Source organism: Alternaria infectoria (assembly GCF_024043175.1).
Source record: "Alternaria infectoria strain BMP 0036 chromosome Unknown scaffold_11, whole genome shotgun sequence".
Classification (NCBI taxonomy): Eukaryota; Fungi; Ascomycota; class Dothideomycetes; order Pleosporales; family Pleosporaceae; genus Alternaria; species Alternaria infectoria.
This window is the reverse complement of record NW_026250700.1, coordinates 972,683-988,688: the sequence shown is the minus strand read 5'-3', so window position 1 is coordinate 988,688 and position 16,006 is coordinate 972,683. Positions and strand designations below refer to the sequence as shown.

The 16,006-nt window shown below is 52.6% G+C and overlaps 6 protein-coding genes across 6 annotated transcripts; 3 read left to right on the top strand and 3 right to left on the bottom strand.

Moving 5' to 3' along the window:
* Window positions 1-177: 177 nt before the first annotated feature.
* J4E92_007188 (uncharacterized protein) lies at window positions 178-1,710 on the top strand (the record flags this gene model as incomplete). The annotated part of the gene is made up of 2 exons (XM_051498551.1): window positions 178-183; window positions 235-1,710. The coding sequence occupies 2 exons, from the start codon at window positions 178-180 to the stop codon at window positions 1,708-1,710; spliced, it is 1,482 nt and encodes a 493-aa protein (XP_051351485.1).
* A 2,077-nt stretch (window positions 1,711-3,787) lies between these two features.
* On the bottom strand, window positions 3,788-4,633 carry J4E92_007187 (uncharacterized protein; the record flags this gene model as incomplete). Its single annotated transcript, XM_051498550.1, has 1 exon — window positions 3,788-4,633. One exon carries the CDS (start codon window positions 4,631-4,633, stop codon window positions 3,788-3,790), a length of 846 nt encoding a protein of 281 aa, XP_051351484.1.
* A 1,483-nt stretch (window positions 4,634-6,116) lies between these two features.
* Window positions 6,117-7,333, bottom strand: J4E92_007186 (uncharacterized protein; the record flags this gene model as incomplete). Its single annotated transcript, XM_051498549.1, has 2 exons — window positions 6,117-6,694; window positions 6,748-7,333. 2 exons carry the CDS (start codon window positions 7,331-7,333, stop codon window positions 6,117-6,119), a joined length of 1,164 nt encoding a protein of 387 aa, XP_051351483.1.
* A 1,426-nt stretch (window positions 7,334-8,759) lies between these two features.
* Window positions 8,760-10,980, bottom strand: J4E92_007185 (uncharacterized protein; the record flags this gene model as incomplete). Its single annotated transcript, XM_051498548.1, has 3 exons — window positions 8,760-9,726; window positions 9,780-10,787; window positions 10,844-10,980. The coding sequence occupies 3 exons, from the start codon at window positions 10,978-10,980 to the stop codon at window positions 8,760-8,762; spliced, it is 2,112 nt and encodes a 703-aa protein (XP_051351482.1).
* A 414-nt stretch (window positions 10,981-11,394) lies between these two features.
* Window positions 11,395-12,870, top strand: J4E92_007184 (uncharacterized protein; the record flags this gene model as incomplete). Its single annotated transcript, XM_051498547.1, has 1 exon — window positions 11,395-12,870. One exon carries the CDS (start codon window positions 11,395-11,397, stop codon window positions 12,868-12,870), a length of 1,476 nt encoding a protein of 491 aa, XP_051351481.1.
* A 2,058-nt stretch (window positions 12,871-14,928) lies between these two features.
* Window positions 14,929-15,684, top strand: J4E92_007183 (uncharacterized protein; the record flags this gene model as incomplete). The annotated part of the gene is made up of 2 exons (XM_051498546.1): window positions 14,929-15,265; window positions 15,314-15,684. 2 exons carry the CDS (start codon window positions 14,929-14,931, stop codon window positions 15,682-15,684), a joined length of 708 nt encoding a protein of 235 aa, XP_051351480.1.
* Between the last annotated feature and the right edge of the window lie 322 nt (window positions 15,685-16,006).

The following is a 16,006-nucleotide window of genomic DNA, read 5'->3' as shown; positions in this document are numbered from 1 at the left end:
GAACGGAGGGTCTGTGCGCAAGCTAGTGGACTATGCTACGGGCTTCTTTCGTCCCCAATCGCTTTCTCAAGCTTCAATGATTTCCTGACACACGAAACACAGGCAGGACCGGTCGCTTTTCAAAGGCGCTGTACTACTGACAGAAGATGGCGCGTTGAAAGGATGTCTGCTTCGGCTATGAATGTGAGATGTCTGGCTAGTTCAAGGATTTCGAGATGCGACGCGCAAGAGAAGGAACGAGAGGAGGGAAGGGATGAATACCGGAATCCTGCTGAGTCAAACGAGGCAGGCGAGGCAGAGAGGGTGATGGCTAGCCGCGATGAGGCACAACAGCAGTCCATGGAAGACGAGCCGGAAGACAAGAACAACAATCACCCCTCGGATCGCCAATTCTCTCCGAGATCGTCACTTTCATCTTCCGAAACGGAATCGGAATCAGAAGATGGTAGCGAGTCTGTCAGCTCAGATCACGTGTTGGATGCCCCACCGTACACGAGTTGCATACAAGAAGCTCAACTTTCACCGGATGGTAGCTGCGTTTTCACGTCGGATTACAGCCGTCAATTCTCCGTGTATCCCATCTCCAACGACATTTTGACCCAGACCAACCCTCAGCCTCTCACGCCGTACGCATCTCTTCGCTCTGCCGATCCTATTTGGGCTTTTGCTGTCAACCCACTATTCAATTTACAAGATGCCAGCAGTACGACTGTGCTTATCAGTCGACGAGATGCCTACATCAGTCTGCACAACGCCTTATGGCCTACCTCACAGAAACACAGCGAAGATAATCAGACCTCAGAACCGGTGGACATATCCACTCCTCTAGCATCCTACAAACTCATCAACAACCTGACTGAAGCCGTCATTGCACCTCTCAGCCTCGCCTACTCCACCACCGGCACCCATTTCTTCGCCGGCTCAAAAGACGAAATCGCCATCTTCGACCTCCTCGAGACCGATAAGCCCATTCACACAATCCGCACCATACCCGCTAAACGCAACAAACTCAAAGGCGGAGGTCGCGGCTTCAAAGGCCATATTTCCGCTCTGTCCCTCTCACCCCCATCCCACACATCACACGACGGCATCCTAGCAGCCGGCTCCCGCACCCGGTACATTGGGATCTACGACCCCATCGGCGGCACAGAAGTGACACACTTCTCGCTCCCAGGCACAATCAACGGCATCAAATTCCGCAACGAAAACCTCCAAAGCGTCATGGGCGACGGCGTTACATCCCTCAAATGGAGTCCCTGCGGCAAATACCTCTACGTCGCAGAACGCAGTTCAGACGTCCTTCTCATCTACGACGTCCGCAACTTCTCGCTCACGCTGGGTTACTGTGCGGGTAGGCAAGCGCTCACTCGTCAGAAACTGGGCTTTGATGTTTGGAATGCGGGACAGAGCCCGTATGACGTTGAGGGGGTTTCTCATGAGGTTTGGGCAGGTGGGACGGATGGGAAAGTGAGGGTTTGGAGGGATCCGTATAGGAGGGAGGGAGCTGTGCAGGCTGATGAGGTGGTTGAGGTCGGTGATGGGAAGGCGCCTGTTGTGGCAAGTCTTGTGCATGCTTCGGGGAGTTTGGCGGTTGCGGCTTGTGGGAGGGTTGGGTTGGGGGGTGATATGGAGGAGGGGGCGAGGAGGGGTGGGGGTGTGAGGCCTGTGGTGAGGGAGTGGGGGAGTTTGGATATCTTGGGGTTGGGCTGAGGTGTTGCTCCCGGAGATGCTGAGACGTTGGATGTTAATGGGGTTCAAGAGGTGTTGGTAATGATATTCGCCTATCTGCCTCCGACGCGAAACTGACGCGTAGGCTGCAAAGGTCTACGACCAAAGAGACACGGTCGAAAGACGTCCGAGGAGCTTCAACAACAGGTCTAAAGCACGACGGCTAACCATGTGTCAAGAGTCGCAACTACTTGTTCGTGTTCCAGTATATCTGGGCACATCGCATGTTTACAGACCACGCCACACAACTACATGACGGAGATTTCCTCGCTCCTCGCTTCCTTTATCCAAACGACCACCGCCACCCTATCCAAACCCCGATTCTCTTGGTCACTGTTCCACAATCTAGGATCGTCTTTTGAGGCATCGCAAGATCTTCGCAGTATTAAGGGTGTGCTTCTAAGTGCTTTCTCCATCGCCACACGAGCACTACTGGGTGCCAGTCTGCCGGTCCACACACATACCCGCTACCCCGTCAAGGTCCAGAAGACCTCGGGATATAGCCGGAGTAAGGAGTGCAAGCGCGATCCCCATCTGGAAGTCGTCTGCTGATGGCGGTTGCTCGTTGGATGTTCTTACTATTGTTCTTTGGATGTGCATGGGTTGAAAACGCAGGTACGGCGTAGCTAAGCAACACGCTAGTTATTGCAATGCTTGTGTATTTCCTAAGTACGTTTGTGCACAGTATTAAAAAATACATGTCTTGCATAAGTATTGGTTATTACAATTAAGCAATGAGTTGGACGTTCTTACAGTTACAACCTTGGACGAGCTGTCCTGTACTGTAGGTTAAGATTGCGTTTATTCCCATTTGTTCTCATCATAGCTCCATGGTACCATCATTCAGCTCAGCTGTTCATGCTTCATCCACGATAAACACGGAGTGCTGTTAGGAACGACAGATACCAGACATATATGGGTAAGTTTCTAGATCTACCAACTCTTGAGTAGAATTTGTTGTTGGTCTGTGGCGTGCTGCTGTGGGTAAATACACAAAAGGCCTATGCGAAGACCGTTTTACCCACTGTGCACCTCCCAGTGTTTTCAGAAATCTATCGCTCTTATTCCCATCTTAATTACAAGAACAATAGTAGGATAAAATGATTCTACGAATTCGCCAGATCCAACAAAAGTAAGGGCGTGCCTGTATGTTGGTGCACATCAGACGAGCCAGACTGCGCCGGAATCACACATGGTAGTATCACCATCTCTCACCGTGCATCCATCGCTGAGATCTTCTCACGAACTATCTCGCTGTCTATATAAACTGCCTATTCTCTGTCGTCACACATAGTATCATCGAACACTCCGATCAATCCATCTTACTCTACACCACTTCTCACTACCAAGCTATCCGCAAAACGACCAGCCATGCATCTCGCTGCCCTCCTCTCCCTCGCTGCTCTCCCATTTCTAGCGAGCGGCCTTCCAACGGCCGAAACAGAGGCCACGCATCTGGTCCCCCGTGCTTCCGACGCCGGCTACATCTACTATGAGCCAGGCGGTATACCCGATCATCTGAGTCATAGAGCCCCCCTGATAGCCAACGGTGGTTGTTCGCCAAACTTTCCAGGACAGGCCGCTACCTGCACAGTTTTCGCGGGCTATAGATGCCGATTCTTCCGGTAAGTCATCATCGTGCTGTGCAATATGCTACGCGGCTGGTTCTCTTTTGTAGTGGGCAATGTGAGACCAAGGCCCTTGAAGCTGGTTGCTGACAGAACGTGTGATAGGGACAATAACTGCAAGGGCCTAATTGGGGGGGTTGAAGGGCTGCCTTCTCCTGGAGGAGGCCTCTATCAAAAAGCCAGGTCCGCCACTTGCTGGCGTGGGTAGAGTGGTTGCAGCCACGAGGAGAGTTATCGCCATGTACGCTTCGCATGGGAAGTCTCTCAAACGTACTTTGGATAGCACAAGTCGGTGGAATGGAACAAAAGGACGGTCATTTTACTAGTGTATACGAACAGCATCAGAATGAACTACTTGTCGCATTCTACTACATCACCGTCCCTTGGGCTGACAATCAAACGCAACATCCAGCTACGCCAACCCTGAACTCCTACCCAAACCAGCAAAGATACTGAAAGGATGTGACACGTTCCTTTGGATAAAAGCACATCTCATCCCTCCATGACCACCCCAAGTTCGGAATAATCTTGACCTGTACATCAACGTTACTTCGCTTCTCCCTGCTCTTCTCAACAAAGCTCTCAGCCCAAATCTGAGCCGCGTCCTTCAAAGCAGTCCAAGTCGGACTCTTATTCGGCTTCACATCGCTGTCCTCGAGATCGGCATAGTAGTAGTCATTACCATCGACGCAAACCAACTCCAACTTCTGGAGCCTAGTAGAACCCATCATGTCTGCAAGGTCCGCCATATCCCCAAACGTCGCTTCATTAACCAAACGCGACGTCTTCTCGCCCTGCGACTCCTCATCTTTTGTTTGCTTCTTCAGAAACATACTCCCCGAAACACCAACAGTCAGGCTATTGAGGCCGGGACATCTCTTCACAACACCAACAACACTCCCAGCGCGGTACCAAACAGGGCTCAATCGCGGTACAAGCGCAGTCTCCCGTACAGTCCCTATCTCGAGGTGCTGGATGCAGCACCATGCGCTGGGTGGCATGCTGGCCATCCATAGTTCCAGGTTGAACACGTCGTTGACAGCGATGGTGGTGTGGCGCAGATATACCTCGGTGGCTTCTTGGTTGATCTGGCGGTTTAGGCGTAGGTAGGGTGGGAGGCGCGAGCTGAGGGGTGGTAAAAGGGAGGGGTGGCTGGGTTGGGCGTATTGAAGTTTTGGAGGCAGGGAGGTGAGGAGGTGGGTGTAGATTTCGTCGCGGATTTCGCGGGGGAAGAGGGTGAGGAAGGGGCGGGTGTTGGATGGGTGTAGTGTTTCCATTTTGGAGGAAGTCGGAATGAAGGGATGAGTGGGTACGCGGTGCTCGTCTTGATAGTCACCTGGATATATGTTTTGGGCTGATGGTGAAGAGCTCGACATGTAAGAGTAGCTTGTAGTAGAGTTATATGGTCATGGCCACCGTGGCTGTGGGACGTTGTCAAGTTGGTTCAAAGTGGCGGTGCAATTTCCATCTACCGGTGAGCAGCTTTCGGTTGATAATGAGCAGGCATCTGTCTCGCACATCTCTTCGTAGATGTGACACGAAAAATGCCCGATGGAATGTTGGAGGGAAGGTTCCGTCAACAGTGGCAACTGCCCGACTCGTAACTGCGCCACATTGCACCGCCACGAGTCCCGAAACTGCTGCCTACCGAACCAAGTCACTTTCCAGGTTTACCCAAAACTGTCCCAAAACTATGTCAGAACTCCACGAAAAGATAAACAAGGGAAATTTCATGAGAAACACCTCCACCAAATCCCCCAAAATGCTCGACCTAGCAACCCGCCGCCGCATCTGCGAAGACACAATAACCCGCTCGTCCTCCATCGCCACCTCAACACCTTCCGGCTCCCTAACCAGCTACTTCATCCCATCCCAACTGCCCCCTCTATTAAAAACACTCCCTACATACCCATCCCACCCCCCACGCCCCTTACCAAAAATCCACAACAGCGACGCCTTCGCCCTCGCGCGCTCCCTCCCCAGCAACTCCAACTCCAAACCCGGCATCCTGAACCTAGCCTCCGACGCCGAACCTGGCGGCGGCTGGCGCTTCACACTATCTTCCACACAGGAAGAAGCATTATGTTATTCATCCACGTTGTATGCGACGTTGAAACCGGAATGGTATCCGTGGGCTAATACGGGGGAGGGGTGTGTGGCTGGTGTTATGTCGCCCGACGTCGTCGTGTTTAAGGATACGCTAGATAATGGGCTTGTTGAGTTACCGGGGGATCAGCGGTTTGTGGTTTCTGTTATGACGGTTGCGGCGCCGAGGTTTCCGGGTGTTGTGACGGATGCGGAGGGGGAGGTGGGGTTTAGGGAGGAGAGCGTTGTTGAGGAGGTGCGGGAGAAGGTTAGGTTGGTGTTGAGGATGGCGGCGGGGGAGGGTGTGGGTAGGTTGGTGTTGGGCGCGATGGGTTGTGGGGCTTATGGGTGTCCGCCTAGGGCTGTGGCGAAGGAGATGAAGGGCGTGTTGGGGGAGGAAGAGTTTGAGGGGTGGTTTGAGAGTGCGGATTTTGCGGTTTATGCGAAGGGGCCGGCTGGGATGAGGAATTTGGAGGCTTTTAGGGAGGTTTTTGGAGGGGAGTAAGCATAGAGGGATCGATGGTGATGCAACTGGTCGTTGCATTGTAGATTGTATGTACATATTTGGTAAAGGTAAAGTAGATACAGAGAAGATAAATCATGTCGCCTTCCGACTCGCAAAGGCCTCATGCTTTGCGCAAACCTCCAACTCGACCCAACCCCTGTCAACTTACTCTAGATCTTACCAACACCAGCAGTGTTAGCAACATTCGAGCTCGCGGCCGAAGCACCCGCAACAGTCTTTCCCTGGAAGTTAACCAGGAAATCCGTCTGAGTACCACTGAAGCTTCCACTGCTTCCAAACGAGTTAAGTTGGCAAGTGTGTCCAAGATAGGTCTGGCATACACCATTGGCGCCCGTGCTCGGTGCCGAGAAAAGCTGCCCCTTATTGTTAAGCAGTGGCGTGTTGACATTCTGAAACACATTGCCCTCAGCGACAACCATACCGCCAGCTTCAATATCAAATGCATGACCCGTGTTGCTGTAGAAGTAGTTGTTTACCGCATGAAGCAGCGTGTTTCCCTGTCCACCGACCTTCGGGCTGCGGCCAGAGGTGTGGTGGATGTAGTTGCCCTTCATCGTGATGAGGTCGCTGCCGCCGAGGAGGAGGATGGTCCAGTAGTGGCGGCCGTCGCAGGAGGCGGACCAGGAGGTGCTGCCGTCGAATTCTGTGTTGCTGATTGTTACACGGCCCGAGGCGCCGTAGCCTGCTACGAACATTTGGCGGCCGATGAGGGAGATTTTGACGTGGTCTGGAGGGGTTGTTAGATGCGGGAGGGGTTAAGAAGGGAGGAAGTGGACGTACCGATCCAGACGAGGTCGGACTTGTCGAGGGTGATGGCATCGCCGCCCCAGATGTACTGTGGGTTGAGCTCGGTGATGTGGATGTTTTGGATGATGATGTTCTGTGCTCCATTGGCGATGCGGAGACCTTTGCCACGGATGACACCCTTGTTGCCAACACCGATGAGAGACTTGTTGGAGCCCATGTTGATGGCAGTTACACCAGCGTTGTCGTACTTGACCTGGACAGACGTAGCGCCTGCTCCAGCGTTTCCGTTGTCACACCAGTTGGCAGAGTTGATGGCGTCCTGACCTCCGTTGCCAGGGCATTTGTTGGATGCGGGACGGCAGCCGGTGGCTGTTGTGGTTCCCTCAGTACCCTTGAAGTTGAACTCTCGGTCGAGTACGATACAACGGGCAGTGTTGTCGCTGAGCCAGGTCTTCAGCTGGGCTACAGAGGAAGGTACAACACAGGCTGCATTGCCACCTCCCGTAGTGCCCCTTCCGAAGCCCTCAGGTGTGCCTTTGACTCCGTATGTTTGCCTCTCTCCTAGGACGGCGGCGCTGGCTGTGTACGCGCTTGCGAGCGCAAGAATAGAGAACTTCATAGTGAAAGACGAATGAATGATGCTTTCCTGAAGCAAGATGAAGGCTTAATAAGTAGAAAGAGTGGCTTGATACTGTAGATAGTCCTTTACCGGTGGCACATCTGCTCTTTAAAAGCAATTGCCATGCTAGCTAGAAGGGTACCCCTCTGGAAGGATACTCGGCAACCATGCCGGCATCGAGATACCTCTGATGTTGAGGAGAGTAGTTTCTGCGCCTTAGTGTTGATTTCCTCCATTAGCAGCGCGGAAGGACCAGCGCTTGGTGATGATAGGGGCATGGTAAAGCACCAGCTCATGGCGCTAACGCACGCTCCAAATGACAGCGGCGCGCAGTCAAGAACGCCACAGGGACTGTGAGTAGTTTGACAGCTATCCAGATCCCTGCAATCTCGTTCTCTTCAGGTACTGTTGCCGGTGTGCTATTGTTGTGCCAGGGACCGTGAACATGTTTGCCCTGCTTCTGGAAGTTGGATCATTTCGGCTGTCGCGCTCGAGCCCTGATGAATCCTGCTCTTGGAAATAGATGTGGGACCATTGTTACCGGAGGTTCCTAATCGCGCGACTCAGGTGTTAATGGTGTCTGCCCAGGTGTTCGCACGTGTAGTCGATGAACGTGTATTCGACGTCGGTCCGAATGATTACACCACACTGCTGTTAGATCGAACCCTAGTCGCTCATCTTTTCGCGATCAGCCTCGAGCTAATCGCTGGTCAGTTGATCTGGCTTCATATAGAGATAGCGCTTGAGCGGTGGAAGAATAATGCAGACCTCGGCGTTCTCTTCGGAACGGGTAGGGCGGATGGCAGACCCTGGGCTAGCACGTTTCGTCTCTCCGCACTTTGGTAGACCTGCGCTAGCGTAGCATATGCCGGCGCTACAAGCACACCAAGCACATCTCGGCAATGTTTTGCCCGGTCATGGACATGTCGGTGTTTGAGTTGGCAGCATTCTAGCCATAACGATCTATGCATGTTGATTCACGGAACAGAAACACCGCCTTTGACAATGTGATGCTGCGAATGATCCAAGGTTACCCCGGGAGCAGCAATATCAGGCGTATACGCTTGCTTTGCGACTATTATGCACGGAAGCTGGTATCCGCACCTGTCGAGTGTCGGAAGAATATTCACGCGCGTAGCTCGTCGGACTTTTAGATGACAGGACGCGATGGATGGAGACCACGAGGTGGATTTAAATGTCCGTAACCCACTTCCACATGGCTACCGAGTGTTCGGACGACGTGTTGAGTAATCGAAACTCTGACTGACTGCGACTGTTCATATTTTTAGTCTTCGTAACATCGTAAATGACTTGTATTTCATGTACACATAGCCACTCATACTCCGGTCTTATGCATCAAGCCCAGCCACGACTGTCATCGTCATGAGACTCGAGGAAACGCCCTTAATCAGCTCGACTGACATATTTATACATACTCTCTGTCCGCACAGCTCTGGATCATGCCCTTGTTGGTCGCGTCGTACTCAACCAAGTCGATCTTGCCGTCCTTCTCGACAGTGTTTGCCTGGACGAAGACCTTCCTAGGTGTCTTCTTCTTAAGAACGGCCGGCCTGACCATGTTCTCGTAGAAGGGCTCAACAGTGGTGATCTCATCGTACATCCTCTTACCAGCTGCGTAGTCGGCAGTGGCCTTGTAGATGTGCAGCTTCTGGAGGTAGTCATTCACGGCAGGGCGGCCTAGATCCAGGATGCGATCACGCTCGAGGCGAATGGTCAGGTCGGAGAGATCGTCCTTTTCCCACTCCAGCTGGCAAAACTCGACACCGGCATTGAGGAATGTGCGCAAGATGGAGAAGCGAGCTTGCATGTGGGCTTGACCCCACTTCCTGCTCTTGGGATCCCAGAACTCTAGAGCTGCGATACCAGCGCGGGCCATCTGAAGGTATGCTGTGAAGAGAACGTCGCCGGCCTCACTGTTCATGTCGGCCTTGCCGTCACCAAAACCGAACAGTTGCAAGATGGGGAATTCGCAAGAGAGCGCCATGGCGACGCATTCGGCACGGCACTCCTCGTAGGAAGCAGCGATGGTGCCGAATGTTGATCCCCAAGTCTGGCCTGGCTTGTACCAAGACTTTATCGGCTGGCCGCTTAGTGGTGAGATTGGAGGGTTCTCTTTGTCGAAGTTGAAGACGCCTGGCTCCGTCTCCTGGAGAAGCTTACCACAACCATGGCCTAGCAGCTCGTGGAGACCGACCTGGACCTCGAACGCAGGGTCTCGGTACTTTTGGTACGTGGCCAGGTCTTTGTCTTTTATGAAGGGAACAGCCTCGTTTGGTGCCTTTGCAGAGAGGATGTTGCCAAGCGATACGTTCTTGAAGCCGAAGTTCTGCCGAATGTCATCATAGTTGGGGATGTTGATTCCGGCAGGGATGCTGTTGATGTTAGATGAGGTCACAGAACAACGTGGGAAGTTTTTCTGACTTACCCACTGCCCGCAAATGTCAGCACCTCGAGCGAGGTGAAGTCAGGGCTAAGGAACTTGTCCTTCTCGAACGACTTGTCCCACGGTAGCAGAGGGATGTACTGTGGCGCGGTCTCGACCAACTTGCCAAAGGCTCGCGTCCGTTCCTTGTTGACCATGGCAACGAAGCCTTCCCACTCGCCACGGATGCCGTGTGGGTCGCGGTATGTCTCGATGAATCCGATGTCCGATTCCACCTGAGGTCCCTTGTCTTGGACCCATGCCTTTTGGCTTTCCTTGAAGGCCTGGAGTGACCCTGTCCTGAAGCTCTTGGAGTATTCCTCCATCATCTTGATCTCGTGGTCATTGGCTGCGTATTTCTTCGCCTGCTCAATGTGGTGCGCGATGGTGTCCATCTCCTTGGAGTAGTCACCAAAGACCAGCTTCACCTTGCTGCCATCGTCCATTGTCCACTCGCTTTCTTTCAGATCGCGTTGTTCTGCTGATGGGTTATCCGAGGCTGAAGCAATAAGAACCTCGTATTCATCCTTAGCCTTCTTGATCCTTGTGTTCTCCGGAAGCAGTCCTTTGCCTTCGAGGAAATCGCTCACGCTGGAGATCTGTTCGCTGGTGATGTCGGGGCTGTCGGGATAGTAGGTTGAGATGTGTCCCGCACTGGGGTAGCCCAGATGCAGCTTTCCCACATCGTTGCCGGCATATATGGCGTCCTTGAACTTTTCGTATATGGCCAATGTGTCTTTGGAGGCGGTCGCGAGTGCCTTCAGCTGTCGCGGATCGAGGCGGGGTACGAACTTGCTGTCTCCGAAGGACTTGAAGTTGCCTAGGTTGCCTAAAAACTGCGCTGAGTAATCGAGGTATGCGTCGATCTCTTCTTGTGAGAGACCGGTGTCTTTGGCGAGGGAAGCATAGTCGCCCTTGGCGTGCTTGTGGAGGGCGACGATGAAGTCATAGATGTGCTCGGATTCGGGGGAGACTTGGCGGAGGACGACGCGTGTTCCGGCGAAGCAGGCTCTGTGGTATGGGTCAGTTACTATACCATATACTGCTGAGGCATATGTATGTCCTACACTGAGAGATGGTGGGCGTAGAGCTTCTCCTTGTCGCTGAGCACATCGAAGTGAGGCTTGATGGTCAGAGGCACGACAGTGGGCGGGCTATCGGCCAAGTACTGCTTGAGGGTCTCGGAGTCTATAGTGGCGGTCATGTTGTTGGTGGTAGTTGAGGTTGAGAGTCGTCTGGTGAGCTCCAAGGGCATCGGCGGGGGGCTGATGCGGGCCCAGTAGCGTGGGCGTGGGGTAGCTGCACGTGTCTCACCTGAGGTCGTGGCAGGTTCGCGCCTCCCTGCCGCGCGCCATGTACCAATCCGCCCACTTGCTAACCTCCCTGCAAGAGGCGGCAATGAACGCGGCCTGGCAAGTATCATTGTCAGACGTCTTCGTTCTCATTCGGAGTAGAGTAAAGATTCCTCTTTTCGCCCGCTTAGCTGGCGCAAATTTCCGCTGAGGTGTTTTCCTTCCCGACGCGTCATGGTCGTGCCTTCTCCACTACCCGTCAACGTCACCTTCCATCCCACCAACACTCCCATCATCTCTCTACCTAGCCGCAGATTCTCTCCACCATGGACGACCTTCCCAACGAATTGCTCATCCACATTGTTGACCAACTGAGAGGCCCTACAACCTGGGCAGATCCAGCCGACTACAGCCGCACGGACGCCCTTGCGGCTCTTTGTTGCGTTTCCAAGAAGTTGTACCATATTGCCAGACCGTTGCTCTACGGATCGATAGACCTGCCCCCGAATGACGGTGTTTTGCCCCAGTCTCGAAGACTTTTTGCTCGTCTCCAAGAGCAGCCAAGCCTTCGCTTCGAGATCAAAGCCCTTCGACAGAAGACGCGTGCTAGGCTGAGACAGGACGGTGAGCGCCGTATGCGCGTCCGCGATGAGTACATTAAAGACACTACAAGAGACGTGAGAGCTTTTGGATTAGGCACGGAAGACGCCTCAGAAATCGTGGGCCGTTGGCTACGGTACGAAGACCTATACTTCGCTCTATTGGCATTCCGGACACCGACCTTGGAACGGTTGTGGATGCGGCCGGATATATACCACGAGGGGTCCTATGACGACTGTCATTGCACACTTCTTGAGGGCATAGGTCGTATGGCTATGGGCGTACGTTTGCTCGACACTCACCATTTTGACAATCTCAAGACTTTATACATCGACTTCTCTGATCAACCAATAATTTCTGCGCGGTATGCGTTCCCGTTGTTACTTCTTCCCAACTTGGATGAGCTTACTCTTGTCGCGTTGGGTGGCTACTACGACATTCCTGAGGGTGAAACGGAAGTCGGTTTCGACGGATACGAGACCGACGACGGCTTGACCATTTTCGACCGCCCTTGGTTGTGGCCACTACGCTCATCGTCCATCACCAAGCTCTCGCTATTCAAACCAGTGTTCTCCGAGAATGCGGTCAAGAAGATGATACTTGCGTGCAAAGCTCTGGAGCGATTTGAATGCTTTCACCCACTGCGTTCTAGCACGAACGATCAGTGGTTTGGGGCTCTCGTTCCTGCGCTGAACAATCACATCGAGAGTCTTCAAAATTTATCGTTACTGTGTAGGGAACCTTATTGGCCCTCATTAGAGAACACTGGCATGGCGCAGCTCGATCATCTCCATGAATTCACCCACTTGAACTCGGTCAGAGTCTCTTTGAATCTGGTTTCTGACCCGGGGGAAACTCTGAATGCTCGAAATCTGCCTGCTTTCTTACCGCCAAGCATCACATCACTGCATATCCACTATCCCCGTGAGCCAAACGACGAAGCCGATCAACAACTTCTCGATGTTCTCACCGCGCACAAGGATGGTATCTTGCCGTCGCTGAAAGATGTATACATCACATGGGTATACTATCAACGCGAATGGGAAGAATACGATCTGCTAGAACGACTTCGGTCGCTGGTACAGATCAAAGAGCAATACGAGACGTCATCCATCACGTTTGACATTATGTTGACAATCAGAGACGACAAAGGTAAATGGCCGTTGGTCGGGGGATCGTCAAGCAGTGCTAACGTCTACTAGGGATCAGACGCAATTGGCCTAAGCTGGCCCATCTAGGACTGGTCATGAATGGGACGCACCTGAGCGCGGATCCCTACTGTCGACCTGAGCAGGAAAGTATCTTTGTCGATTTTACGACCTCTCCTATTCGCTACACGGCGCAGGAACTACAGGATGATCAAGATCACTGGACTTTCTGGTGAACCCGCGATTTGTATACCAGGGGCCACAGGGTATACTTAACACTCTTACCAGCTTCGTCTCTTGGTTCTGAAACATGCCCACCTGGCCCGACATGAACCGGCTCACGATCACGATATTTTCAACCCGTAGGTCTCCAGGAAGTCCAGGTCCAGCGGCGCGCGTATGGACGTCGATTGCGCAATTGTCACCATCGTCCATATCTGTCGATACACTCTGGCCCTATTCTCGGCTTCTTAATGACTATGCGATATCAAGATAGCCTCATCAGCGATCTCGAATCTGTGGAGATGTGCAGATATGAAGTTTCCGGCGCTTCTTACAGCCACTTCGCACCATCCTTTCATTACCCTCTCTCATCAACAATTCGACATCGAGAGACTGGGCCGCAGAAGCATCAGCGTCAACTGCGTGTGGTACGCTACTTGAAATTGCATTCATTATGCTAAAAGCTTCGGCACCGGGCATGGCGCCTTGTTGCCTCTCTCATTACGAAAATATATTTATAGTTCTTGGTAGCTCGAGGCGCTGCAGCCACGGGCCACACGGTCGATCGAGGACCCGATTTCAAGATGCCAGCTATGTCGATCAGATCCATTAAGTCAAACTAGCGCTGATCGCTTGACAAGGACGAAGTTGGTTATGCTTGTTTCTCTTGTGGTAACAAAGCACGTGCCGCCTGCACCAAGTTATTTTGAGGATCAGAAGTCCACCAGATTTGTCGCCGTACTTCTAGTGCCCGGTCATGCATATGCCGAACGAGTGTCTAACAGCGGTCATTCATCAAAACGGCTTGGAAATTCGGCTCACTGCGTGTGGCGTTATGGTATACCTTCTCAGTATCGCCGGATGCGTCCATGCTACCTAGAGACATTGGCTCCCTCAGCCTGGTACCTGCCATAGATGGGCTAGCGCTGACTGTGGAACACCAAGAACATAATCTGACTAGTCAGCTATTCCCGGCACATCGGTCTGAGTTCATGTTGCGGCTCACAAGGCTGAGGCCTCAATCGCTAGCAATCCTACTCCGCCTAAGCTAGTCTCCCGCGAATGATACTGAACGCCAGAGTACCCTGTTAGGCTAAATGCTGGGTGTAGCATACATACGAAGCACTTTGCTCTATTCATTTCTACTTCCTGAACTGAATGGGGGCGGTGTCAGCAATTCTTCCTTGGTGCAAAAAGCACCGCACAGCAAGGCTGAAAATCTAGGTCTTCCGACCCCCCGCATCATCCAACGCCAATGGCTTCAAAATCATCAAAGATGGATGGAATCCTGTCAAGGAAGCTTCTTGGGCCATACAAGCTGTCGGCCAGATCACATCAGCCACTTGAAGTACTCTAAAAGGACCGACTTCAAATGGACTTCACATGCTCATGGCATACAACATCAGGCGTTAATACGCACTTGGCACCTGTGCATAATGACTCGGCCCCAAAGCCACGGCGTCGGAGTCAATTTGAGCTTCGATCATCTCTACAATTCCGGCGATGTCTCTTCATCACACCATCAGCACGCTATGCTGTGTGTTATTGGGGGGCCAGCGTCGTTGATTGGCAAAGATGCATGCACAGTGCCTCTTGGTAGCCGCAAGAGGCTCAAGTAAACCTCACATTCGCTTTCCCTTGCTCTGTCACGGATATCCGGTCGGCAAATCCGATCCCCAAGGGACTGCCTTGACATACTCACCCTTCAGGTCAGGCTGAGCAAACGAACATAAGTAGAGCGTTGTGCTCGTAATAATGAAGCAGAATCCAGTCTGAGACTATCTCCGCGTCCTGCAACCTATCGCCATCAGCTGGAAATTCCCAGTCAAGTTCGCCCCAAAGCCTACACCGCATTGCTCTTGGAATTGATACCCTACTACCTTCTCTACTATGTCTTCATTCACCCTCCAGAAATTCCTGCTATCCCTCCTGCTCCTAGCAAACGTTGCTATTGCAGTCCGCTTCAGTTTCACCATCCAAGAAGTACACGTCGGGGTCACCCGTGACTTGCAAGAAGACGACCTGCTTCTCGCCATCGCCTCAACAGCAGGCAGCAACACCATCAAGAACTCTTGGCTTGTTGGCGAAGTTGAAGCCGATGCTATCGTTGCAGCAAACGATACCGTCAAGTACACGCAGGAAATTGATGTTCCTGACTCTGCTTCGAACCTGTCTGTAGCCATTGGTGGCTTGAACACAGATGATGAAGACGAGGAGTTGGCTTTCAGTAAGCAGTTCGTCGATATGTGCCCTATCGTTACTAACACGTTACCAGACTTTGTGGAAGGCATAGCCGCCGTCGCTGCCGCAATCCCCGGACCGCAAGCCCTCCCGGCTAAGCTCCTCAGCATCGTGCTCGGTGTCATCGGAAACCCCTTGAACTGCACTGGTCCCGTCATCGTCGGTAATGCTCTGTATACCAAAGACCAGATGGACGAGCTCGATCAGAACAAGCCCTCATGTGAGACCAAGGAATACGGATACGACACTCCATTCGCTTGTGCACCTACCGGTCAAAATTCGAGCTACAGTGTCACTTACTGCCTTGAGCGGCTTGACGCCAAGTCTGCAGCAGCGGCCAGCTCACCGAGTCTGGCTGCTCTGGTCATGAGCATTGCGGTTGCCGTCATCTACAGCGGCTTGTGAGCGGTCAGCTAGGGCTTCGGACCGGATAGTACAAGGGAAGACTGCGAGGTGGGCGTAAGGTTATTGCAGGTTGTAGCGTGTCGCTTCAGGGCTGGGAGATTTCGACAGGCAAAGAGCTACTTAGGAGGTTCGTAGTTTGGTACCTTAGTTCTCAAGTTCTCGTTTGTAGACAACATTTGGCCCTGTAGTTCGCGAGAGATACACTGTCGCTATAGCAAAATACTTGAACCCTTTCTTGTCGAACAGGTCGCAGAAATGCCAAAATCGAGATACTAGTTAGCAGTCGGGGTGGTATCAGTCTCCCAAACTCAGGGAGTGAGGG